This window comes from Pinus tabuliformis, chromosome J (genome assembly GCF_031772625.1).
Source record: "Pinus tabuliformis cultivar Carrire ecotype Pingquan chromosome J, CPIR1, whole genome shotgun sequence".
In the NCBI taxonomy this organism is placed as follows: domain Eukaryota; kingdom Viridiplantae; phylum Streptophyta; class Pinopsida; order Pinales; family Pinaceae; genus Pinus; species Pinus tabuliformis.
In genome coordinates, this window is record NC_142295.1 from 389,866,128 (window position 1) to 389,878,439 (window position 12,312).

The 12,312-nt window shown below is 34.9% G+C and overlaps 1 protein-coding gene across 2 annotated transcripts; it reads left to right on the top strand.

The window, feature by feature from the left end:
* Positions 1 to 498: 498 nt before the first annotated feature.
* LOC149227415 (uncharacterized) lies at positions 499 to 11,713 on the top strand. Of its 2 annotated transcripts, XM_089377780.1 has the most exons (4): positions 499 to 1,601; positions 1,992 to 2,308; positions 3,143 to 6,175; positions 10,121 to 11,713. In XM_089377780.1, the coding sequence occupies exons 3-4, from the start codon at positions 5,944 to 5,946 to the stop codon at positions 11,356 to 11,358; spliced, it is 1,470 nt and encodes a 489-aa protein (XP_089233906.1). In that variant the 5' UTR covers positions 499 to 1,601; positions 1,992 to 2,308; positions 3,143 to 5,943; the 3' UTR covers positions 11,359 to 11,713. The 2 variants fall into 2 exon arrangements, 1 of the variants encoding a protein (XP_089233906.1); XR_016247797.1 differs by lacking the exons at positions 499 to 1,601; positions 1,992 to 2,308; positions 10,121 to 11,713 and adding an exon at positions 2,315 to 2,448 and having other exon boundaries at positions 3,143 to 3,277.
* The last annotated feature ends 599 nt before the right edge of the window (positions 11,714 to 12,312 follow it).

A 12,312-nucleotide genomic window follows, 5' to 3' on the forward strand; every position in this document is an offset into this window, starting at 1 on the left:
GTTCACCTGACTTGTATCAAATTTATTTCCCTTCTCAAAAATAACTTTTAGATAAATTACAGCATATAATAAACAATTTCTATCATCACGGGGATTTAGATTAAAGAAATTTCTTTAGATAAATCCACAGCTACCACAAAATTGGACAAGATTCAAAGTTTTCTAGTAAACGTTAGTAGGATTTAATAGATATATGTAATACTAATGGGATTTAATAGATATCCAGTCATTCAACAAAAAATTGCTTCTATCAAATTGAGTTCATTTACCCGCTAGTGTGAAGTGGCCTAAATTTTCAGTATATTTGCAATTTTGCTCTGCCCTTATTCCTGTTTTTCTTTGTATAAGAGCATTTTGTACTTGTCTTGGAACCTCATCCTGGAGTCTCAATATTGTGGTTGCAACATAGTGTGGCATTTATCTCGTGGTTTCAGCATCAAAAGCTTCGAACCGACAATTACGCTAAATGTGCCACACAGCCTCATTGCTGCTACTGAAGCGAAGCTTCTAGTTGGCCAAGGAATCTGTGTTACAGATTTCAATGTCTCTGCTAAGACAGTCTACGACCATGGAGACTGTCCGTGTATACTTGTTCAATACCTGGTCAATATGTCCTAACTATCAAGGACGGCCCAGCTCAAAAAGACAAAGCCACGGTATATACGAATTCAACCATTTATTCTTTTTAACATTTAAATCGTCTATACATTTTAAGTAGTCCGTGTATACTTGTTCAATACCTGGTCAATATGTCCTAACTATCAAGGACGGCCCAGCTCAAAAAGACAAAGCCACGGTATATACGAATTCAACCATTTATTCTTTTTAACATTTAAATCGTCTAGGCAGTATGTTTCGATGCACAATTTCACCTCAAGAAATGCCATGAATCAACATCCAAAATTGTGTCAGTGGCAATCTTAATCTTAATTCTCCATAAACCCTATTTGAACTTCCAAATCTGCAACAACAAATCATTAAGGCAACATACGGAGTGTAGACACTATAAATACATAATTTTAAATAATTTCAGCGCTTGATCTAACCTTTAAATCAGATCTGAAAATTATTTTAGCAAAGCAAAAACTAACCAACAACAAATTCAACCCAAAAATGCAAATTAAGCTTACTAAATCAGTTTACTGTTAGCTCGGATGTTCTTTAAACCAACCTAATGAATCATCAACAAAGTCATCCAAAAAGTAGTTCTGTTACACAATTTGGGACGGCAAACTTTTGTTTTTCTATTTCACTTGAAAGATGATTGTATTACAACAATGCAGCTTATCCCAGGCTGGAAATGCAAAACCTTTTTAGCACATCCCAAGAAAAGCTTTACATCACAACAGTTTTGCTTTTATGAAGCTTGAAGTGCAAAAACCTTCCAAATTCTCTCAAGCAAAGCTTTTCACGAGCATAGCAAACACTAACAAGAGCAACACATGCTAATCATAGCAAATCCTAACTTTACTTCTTTCTCCAAAGGCTACATTAACCCAAATGAAGAATCACACAACAAACATTATATTCTCTCTCGGCTTGTTATATGGACAAATTTATGCGATTTCAAAGGATCTAGCTAGATACATATCTATAAATTTGTAAGTGCAGCCTTCTCATCAGCTGGTAAAGATATTTAGATAAGCATGTTCACCTGACTTGTATCAAATTTATTTCCCTTCTCAAAAATAACTTTTAGATAAATTACAGCATATAATAAACAATTTCTATCATCACGGGGATTTAGATTAAAGAAATTTCTTTAGATAAATCCACAGCTACCACAAAATTGGACAAGATTCAAAGTTTTCTAGTAAACGTTAGTAGGATTTAATAGATATATGTAATACTAATGGGATTTAATAGATATCCAGTCATTCAACAAAAAATTGCTTCTATCAAATTGAGTTCATTTACCCGCTAGTGTGAAGTGGCCTAAATTTTCATTTGCAATTTTGCTCTGCCCTTATTCCTGTTTTTCTTTGTATAAGAGCATTTTGTACTTGTCTTGGAACCTCATCCTGGAGTCTCAATATTGTGGTTGCAACATAGTGTGGCATTTATCTCGTGGTCTCAGCATCAAAAGCTTCGAAAGCTTCGAACCGACAATTACGCTAAATGTGCCACACAGCCTCATTGCTGCTACTGAAGCGAAGCTTCTAGTTGGCCAAGGAATCTGTGCTACAGATTTCAATGTCTCTGCTAAGACAGTCTACGACCATGGAGACTGTCCGTGTATACTTGTTCAATACCTGGTCAATATGTCCTAACTATCAAGGACGGCCCAGCTCAAAAAGACAAAGCCACGGTATATACGAATTCAACCATTTATTCTTTTTAACATTTAAATCGTCTATACATTTTAAGTAGTCCGTGTATACTTGTTCAATACCTGGTCAATATGTCCTAACTATCAAGGACGGCCCAGCTCAAAAAGACAAAGCCACGGTATATACGAATTCAACCATTTATTCTTTTTAACATTTAAATCGTCTATACATTTTAAGTAACCGTTTACTTAAAAGCAATTACATTTAATCTACTGCCACAGACTCAAAGGGGCACCTAATTTCGCATTTACTACTGCCGCCACATCCATCATTCCATATGCCATTTCAACCCCATGTCAGATCGATATGCCCATCATTAAATACTGCCCTGATCCAATCTGATCTTCAAGATTATTTCTGCACCTAGATATTGACATAGATCTCCTCTCGCACCCAATCTACCACCAAGATTGCCCGATGTCAGATACATCACTTCTACCGCCAAATACATCATTCCATATCCCATTCGCTCCCCATGTCTTATCGACCACTTAATTGCACCTCAAGTATGTTAGCACCATTCACACTTAAAACCACCTTACAAACACGTTGAACTTTTGTATAAATTGGCCTCCTCTGCACCTGGATATTCACATACACCTCCCCGCTTCACATAACATGGAATCCATTAGCATAAGCCAACTTACTGAACTCACAGCATTGTTTCTCTTAGCACTTATTCTCATGACTCTTCTGATCATTGACATCGTAAAAGTCGAAAGACAAAGGAAAAAGAAACCAAAAAAAAATTAACATCTCTTTTGGATTATCTTACGCATTGTCTTATTTCCCCGCTTCTTTCTCTGTTACAGGTGTACAACGGATGCTTCAAATATGCATTTGGGTCCGCCATCACCGTCTCTGCTCGACTGCAGACAGCATGTATCTCTCGGCCTACAGTGAATGTCCGTGTCCTAATAACTTCATAAGTTAGATAAGAACTTGAATCAGTTCGACTGCAGTGTGTAATAGTTTTGTCATTAAGGCTTTTGCCTACCTTTTGCTCTTAGGAAAGCAACTCGATGCAGCAAAAATCAATGTCAGTTTGCTATCTCTGATTTCAACGATGTTGTATACAGAAGCTGCATTTTGCTTTGATATGTGTTTTCCTCTACTTTGTAGTACGTAATAGACAGGCTCAACTTGCTTCTTGCTCAACTTGCTTCTTAAAAACTCAGTTCAGCAAAAATCAATGTCAATTTGCTATCTCTGATTTCAACGATGTTGTATACAGAAGCTGCATTTTGCTTTGATATGTGTTTTCCTCTACTTTGTAGTACGTAATAGACAGGCTCAACTTGCTTCTTGCTTAACTTGCTTCCTAAAAACTTCAGTTCCTTCCAATACTCTAAAAGTTTCACTTTCGGATGCACAGTATAAAACTTTTAACTTCACGACAGGCTTAACTTCACGCGATAAACAATTCTGATCTACGCCTATCATCTTTTAGCACCATTAAAAATAAATTAAACAATTAGAGACTGGTTTACTACACATTCGTAAACCAGTTCTTCGAAAGTCGCAAACTTAAATTTTAATCACATACATAGGACATGGAAGTTATAAAGGAAAGAGCTTTCAGAATAAGGAGTAATGTATTGTCTTTATTGGCCTGGGATTGAGCTATAATTCCAATTCTATTTGACCATTGCCATTTCTGGACCCGCTGATTGCTCATTCTGTAAAAACAAAGGCTGTAAAATAAGAATTTGATGCAAGTGGAGTCGAACTCTAGGTTCGGAAAATTGCTTGATTTTATCAGGGGAGCTATCTTCATTGAGCTGGTAACAAAAAAAATCTCTTCTGCTCTTCTGCTTATTTTTATTTTTGTTCGGATGTCGGTTTATTAGATGCCAGATTCGAAGTTATGTTACATTATTCCATCTCTATTATGTTGTTATGTTTTTCAATTTAGAAAGAGTATAAATGGATTTAGGCTTTGTTGTTATGTTTTTCAATTTAGAAAGAGTATAAATGGATTTAGGCTTTATATATACACTTTAAAATATCCATCTATTTGACCTCTAGCTATTGCATTAGTTTGTACAACCCTGACCAGTGTATCGTGGGTGTGCTGGATTTGGCCTCACTCTGTCACAGCACAGCAGATTGGCTAGTTTAAAACTATTGGCTAAAGCCATTGGCAATAAACGCTGTATACAGAAGCTGCTGGCAATAAACGCTGTATACAGAAGCTGCATTTCGCTTCTTAAAAACTCAGTTCATTGTTTTACTTCAAGCAGGGACTCGCTGCGTCGCAGCTACACTTGTTATTTAATGAATTTAGATGGTCAAAATTAATTCTGTTTCCAACTAAAATGAGTTTTGTCCAACTAAAATTAATTATATTTTATTTCATGATCGTTGTGAACACTGTGATATTGTTGAGGTGACTAACTTTTGGGACATGGTCAAAATTAATTATATTTCACCACTCAACATTTTATTTAATGAGTTTTGTCACATTAAAATTAATAATATTTTATTTCTTAACTATTTTATTTTAGGTAACGATAATTTTGGGATTAAGACTAATCGAAATCAAAGATGGAATTTGATGAGTAAATTTAATGAAAAAATTATCTCTTATGGTGTAATTTATCTATTCAAGAAATTTCATCTCTACTAATATTCTTTATTAAAATAATCAAAGTGAATATTAAAATTTCAAAAACTGTCAAATTTGAGTAAATTTGCAATTAGGTATAAAGCAAAAATAAAATCAAGAATGGAATTTGATAAATAAATTTAATAAACAATGATTATAATAATGTAATTTACTTATCTATAAAATTTCTAATCTATCAATATTTTTTATTTTAATATTAAAATAACAAAAATAAACATTAAAATTTCAAAAACCATCAAATTTGACAATCCCTCCAAATTTGCAATTACAGGAATATTGCATATCCGATACACACCAACGTCCTTTACAAGTCCTACCAAACAAGCACCTCTAACTACAAATGAACAGTAATGCAGAGAGATTTCCAAAAACGCGGATAAATGTTATTTTTTAACCATAATGAATTTATAATTTATTGGTATCATCTTTGAAATTCAAAAGCTAGAACAAATATTTTTTACCGTATAGATTCAAACAAATATTCTCTTTAGCCCTAATGAACTGGTCATGGATTCATTCAAACAAATATTTTTTTTATCCCAAATGAATTTGTAACTCATTAGAGTGATCCGTAAATGGGCCAAATGTTAACTAACTTAACCAGTTTGCATGGGGGCCAACATTCTGCAATAAATGGCTTTTAGCCCTAATGAACTGGTCTTGGATTCATTCAAACAAATATTTCTTTTATCCCAGATGAATAACTCATTAGAGTGATCCGTAAATGGGCCAAATGTTAACTAACTTAACCAGTTTGCATGGCTGGCCAACATTCTGCAATAAATGGCTAGATTCCTTACGCAAAAATTCCGGATTATCCGGGGAATTGAGTAGATCTCTACGTCTATAAAATTTCTAAGCAGTCGTTGTTGCACCTGCAAAGCTTGGGTACTGTGGGAGAGACTCTGCAAGTGGAGGCTTGATACGAAAGTTTCAGTTGGGTTTGAGGTTTAATTCGCAAGTTTCCATTGGGTTTGAGACACCATGTCTGGAGACACAGTAGCTTCTGGCAGTGTCGCCATTAGTGAGAATGAGCTCATGACTATGGCGAATTCCGTTAGTCTGCAGGAAGTTGGCGGGGTGGTGCAGGTCGAGGACCATAACTTCCATGATTCCCTGAAACTCGACGATGGCTTTGATGAGGTTCTTAAACTTCTTGCAGAAACCATTGACGAAGATTTATCGCAGGCCAGTCAGGAATGCCCTTCAATGGAAGGTAAGCTGTGAGTTTTTATTTTTAGGTGCATGCTTTCGTTTGTATTCCATTATGAATCTGTCAATAATCTGCTGGAGTTCTCTGCATTTTCCAAAGTTTTTGTTAAATTTTAAAGTTTACATAGTTGTACATAAATTCTACGTACTATAATATTATTTTTGGATACAAATTATGTGTAAATTTGCAGACAACGTGTCTTTAAATTTAGAAGTAGAAGCCCATACTTAGTTTTTACGTGTTAGTTTTGTTAGATTCCTGAATATGGAGAGTCTCTTCTATCTAAATTAGGTTTTTGAGTCTGAAACCATAGTCACTGCATTCACTAAACACTAAATATTAAATTTGAAATCTGGAACATTAAATGAGCAGCCACACAAAATGGTTTTCGTTGTCAGCCCATGGATAGGTCATTGCCATCTCAAAACTTTTTCTCTGCTATTTCATCATCTGGTCTAATTGCATATTGATCCATGCCCAAAAATAAAAATGCGGAGAGAAGACAATGTGTTTTACTCAGAGTGGTGGCTCTGATTACAAATTTGGAATGTGTTTAGTGGAGAGGTGGCTCAGATTACTAATTTGGGTTGAAAACACTAAATATTAAATTTGAAATCTGGAACATTAAATGAGCAGCCACACAAAATGGTTTTCGTTGTCAGCCCATGGATAGGTCATTGCCATCTCAAAACTTTTTCTCTGCTATTTCATCATCTGGTCTAATTGCATATTGATCCATGCCCAAAAATAAAAATGCGGAGAGAAGACAATGTGTTTTACTCAGAGTGGTGGCTCTGATTACAAATTTGGAATGTGTTTAGTGGAGAGGTGGCTCAGATTACTAATTTGGGTTGAAATAATGAGTAGATAATGTTTTTAGAAAAGCGGTTTAGAGTTTATATAATATTCTCAGAAAAAAGGATCGAGATAATGTAAACAATATTAGGGTGAGATAAAAATGATATTAGGGTTGAGATAATTTTTTCCGAAAAATGATATTAGGGTTGAAATAATGTTCAAATAATGGATAATGTTTAGGAGAATGTGTGGGTAGTTTTAATTAATAAAAATTATATATAATATAGAGTGTTTGTAGAGGTGGTTTTGATTACTAAGTTGGGTTGAGATAATGTTCTCAGAAAAAAGATATTAAGGTTGAGATAATGTTCTAAGAAAAACGGTATTAGGGTAGAGATAATGTTGTTAGAAAAACCCTATTAGGGTTGAGATAATGTTCAGATAATATTTAGGAGAATGTGTTGGTAGTTTTAATTAATAAAAATTATATATGATAGAGTGTTAGATATCATTTTTGGGATTCAACTGCGTTAAGTAAGTCATTCAAAGTATGACCATTTCCATGAGAGGTAGTCGTAAAGTGACTAATTTCTCATGATTTTTGAATAGTTCACTTAGCACTCATTGCATCGGGTGAGTGTGTTTGTGTTTAGTGAAATTGGGAAGTAAACTTGTTCTCTCTCACCACATGGTAAATTCTCATGAATACCACTAAACTTATCTTAAAGTGAAATCATGTGCATTGTGAGGCAAGGCCCATAAGACTTTTAAGGGGGATTTGAACTTTGAACCACACACTTCACAAAGACCTTATTATTTTTTATCTGCATGAATGTTCAGATAATGTTCAGGAGATTTGTGTGGGTAGTGAATTTCTCTTGCATGGCTATGACTGTCCATGCATGTACTACTTCTTCTTTTGTACTTGTCCAAGATTTATCTTGCATGGTGCATGACTACTGCATGTACTACTTCTTTTGTACTTGTCCAAGATTTATCTTGCATGGTGCATGACTACTGCATGTACTACTTCTTCTTTTGTACTTGTCCAAGATTTATCTTGCATGGTGCATGACTATCCTCCCCTGCATCATGACTTTCCCTTGCACTACCATGAGTGTTCTCACATGGTTAGTGACTCTCATTACATGGGCTAAAAACTCCACTCTATTTTGAACTTGAAGATTCAGACTTCCACTAGGTGGTTGACTTTCCTTTGTAGTCTCCCTTTGAAGCTAGACTCCTTTGGAGCCTACACAACCTCCATTGGATCACCTTTCTTTCAGTCCCAGAAAGTTCTACTACTAATCTTGTGTCCTTTCAAAGCTAGCCTATAGTTGTGATTTTGTCCACTCAACCCTTTAACCGTAAATTAGAATAAACATAAATTAGAATACAAAATAATTGACTTGGGTCCACCCACAACTTTGGGTTTAAACCCCAACTATTTGGATACTTTTCCCCACCAACTAACTTTTGGTGGTTTTTCACCACTAGAAAATACCTTCCTAGCTACCCGATTTCCAACATGTCCAACCAATATTTACAAAGTTTTCATCCAAAAAAATAATATTACACGATTTATCTAATTACCTAAATAGAGAACCCCATGATATGATTTTGCACATTACTTAATTTTACTAAACACCAAATTTTACATAATAATATAATGTTTCTTAATACGGAACAATGTAAATTTGCAAAAAAAAATATCCTTTCCATAGTTCATATAAAAAAAACATTACATAGATATTTTATATAAGAAAACTAATAAAATCTTTATAAAGTATCTATGTAATATTTTTTTGTATTTTCATATAACCAAGTCTAATTTGGTCACATGTAATACCATGGTCTCAATATCATTGGTCAATATATATAATACCATGAGTTCAATACTATAACTCATCAATACGTAAATATTCCAAACCACCATCGTCAATCTAATAACCTTAAATCTTTTACACAGTCAAATTTACTTACAAAACAAATATATTCCTAATCTACTAACCAAGCCACACTCTCTCTGCCCTATTCTATCGCTTTGGTATAACAAGCCATTGAATTTTACAGATTTCATTAACAACCTGCTAAAAAGTCAATCGACATTATCATTACTATTAACGGTAATCGTACACCATCGTATGAATTCGGCAGGGTTTCGCGAGAGTGATGGATCACCAAAAATTTATAATTTTGATTAGAAATCTGCTCCGTTATTTCTGCATTTATCGTGAACCAAATATTCTGTACAGAATTTCACATTGTGATGCATATTTAATTGCTCGTGCGTAATCTATATTTTCCTTTCATCAAAATTTTCGGTTTTTTCGTGGTTTAAATCCATTTCTGCGTATTGAGAATAACATAAAGGTGATTATTGAGGATGTAATTTATTTCCGTCTAAGTAGTTTATTATCTAACAAGTCCAATTTTGGTTTATATTAAAAATATATCCAGTAAATTTTGTGTTTAGAATTGATTTGCATTATTCTCGAGTAGATTTTATAATAAATTTCATATAACCAAAATTAGAATAAGAAAAATATACATGGCTAACAAAGCCAATCCCAAACCAACCAAAAATATATATATATATATATATATAAAAAGTCCAAATAAAACAAGGCGTCCAAGTCCCACAATCCCTGCATTAAATCTAAGCCTGTAGTGTGTTATGCATGTAAAACAAAGCCTGTAGTGTATTATGCATGTAAAACAAGGCGCACAAGTCAGCATCCACAATCTCTGCATTTGATCTGAACCTGTAGTGCACTGTGCAAATCCATTTGCATTGCACTATGCATGTAGTGCACTGTGCAAATCCATTTGCATTGCACTGTGCATGTATGCACGCCAAATTTTGTAACATGTATATAGATATTATAGTCTAGGAAAACAATTGTCCTTTTTAATGTCTTAAAATTAGATGCATTCCAACGGCTGCCAAATGTGAAGCTTGTTTTTCATATCTAGCATCTAAGTAGGTGTTTGATACTCACCCTCTTAGTTATTTTAGGTATTATTGTGTGTTCATACTTTTACCGTCCATGAAAGTGAGTTGAATGATCTCACAATTTTGACATATTCATATTAAGTTTTAGATTCATATGGTTTATAATGTGCTTTTAAATTTAATGTTCTTTGAAGGAGGTCTTGCTGCAAATTCCCAAATCAAAGGAGCAGACAAGACAGATAGCAAGAAGCAGCGAAAGACCCTATACAAAGGTATAAAACGACGCAGGGGAAAATGGTGTGTAGAAGTCAGGGATCCCATCGAAGGCGTGAACGTTTGGATTGGTACCTATGATACACAGTTAGAAGCTGCTTTAGCATATGATGCAGAAGCCAAGAGGCGCAGAGGGAAGAAAGCCAGGCTTAATTTTCCTGATGAGGCACCTCCCAAAAAGAGTAGGCACTTGCCAAGACGTTCAGCAAGCTCAGGTGATGCTCAGGGCAGAAATTCCAATGTGGAAGTTAGTGCAAGATTTTTGAATGGGGTCCGTCAGATCTTTCAATCTGATTCACCCTTACAAAGTAGATCTGGTGAGTCACCAATACCAGGGGATATGCATATCAGCTCAGTTGAAACACCACTTGTACCATTTCATGATCAGGTGCAAGGCATCAATTCTGAGAACTTCATGACACCACCCTTACAAAGTAGATCTGGCGAGTCACCAATACCAGGGGATATGCATATCAGCCCAGTTGAAACACCACTTGTACAATTTCATGATCAGGTGCAAGGCATCCATTCTGAGAACTTCATGACACCACCCTTACCAAGTAGATCTGGTGTCTCACCTATACCAGGGGATATGCATATCAGCTCAGTTGAAACACCACTTGTACCATTTCATGATCGAGTGCAAGGCATCAATTCTGAGAACTTCATGTCAGAATTTGAATCGGGCATCAATTCTGAGAACATATCAGAATTTGTGTCTAACGTTCAGTCTGTTGAAAATCATATTGAATTTCGGAATTTGAATTCAGATTATAATCGCAGTTATTTTGATGACTGGTGTTCACCTCAAGGGGTTGATGATGTTAATACATCATCTGCACTCAGCACTACTGATTTGGCCAAATGGGCTAATATAATTGGTATTTCTGAGGGTAACAACACTACTATGGTGGGAAATGTGGGAGGGCAAGCAACAATGGATATTCCAGAAGGCATTCTTCAGAATGCTAGCTCATTGATTGGGAAGAATGTTTTGCAGCCCCAAACAAGCCAGGCAACCTTAAAATCCAATTCAATTGAGGAACCAGGCATGGATTCTTTCCTTGCATCGCTTCAATTTCCAGAATCAACTGGAATCAATATTTCTTTCCCAAAAGAATGGAATTTTGATGATGAAATGTCAAAATTGGGTTTCTAAGTTAACCAATGCAAGCTGGAATTTTGATGATGAAATGTCCAAGCTGGAATTTTGATGATGAAATGTCCAAATTGGGTTTCTAAGTTAACCAATGCAAGCTGGAACTTTGATTATGAAATGTCCAATTGGGTTTCTAGCCTAACCAATGCGAGCTGGATGTAGCTCCATCAATGTAAAAGGCGACTTGAGTTTTGACAGTTAGGCAGTGCTGATCTGTCTCTAGCTTGATAATATATTCAAGTTGGTTTTTTTTTGCCACATTCAGTCATTTATATGAAGATGTTATTTGTTACTTCTATTCTCTGCACATTCTGAAGTTATTTATGAGCCTTGCAGGATGAGCTTTTTATTGGCTTATCTGGTTTTTGTCATCAACTTCGTCTGCCAGAAAATATTACACAGCTGTTGTAAACATTCAAAATCAATTTTGAAATTCTGGCTCTTTTTATCAATTTTGCAATCATAAATTTGTTGATTCTAGATCACGCTGACATAGTCAAAATTCCGGAACCAAACGTGAGCCGTAAAAGTCAAAATTCAGAAACTTTATGGCTTTTCATGCTCAGCCAGGGGAACACTAAGAACTAACCACAGTCTTCATAAATGCCTGTTTTGGAGTTGTGATATATGGTGCTCGTTTGGAACTTTGTAGTGTTAAAATACCAAATTTATCTGACAAGTTTTGCTTTCATCCACAGGCAAAGAAAATGTTATGATTACTTGCTTCTGAAATTTGAAGTAACAGAAAAACACAGATAGAATGATTTACTTTTGCATCACAATTTTAACAATATTTTTATCGGGTTGCGTTTAGAGTAATTGACCAATTCAGTATGGATGTCTAATTCAGTAGGGAAGAGATGTGGTAATACAAACATAAATATTTGGTCTCTAATAAAAAAAAAAAATTAATAATCTATTGTTGGTTATAAAATTAATAATCTATTGTCGGTT

Coding starts and splice junctions, on each gene's coding strand:
- LOC149227415 (XM_089377780.1), top strand. CDS start 5,944: ATGTCTGGAGACACAGTAGCTTCTGGCAGTGTCGCCATTAGTGAGAAT. Junction 6,176..10,120: donor GGAATGCCCTTCAATGGAAG/GTAAGCTGTGAG, acceptor TGTTCTTTGAAG/GAGGTCTTGCTGCAAATTCC.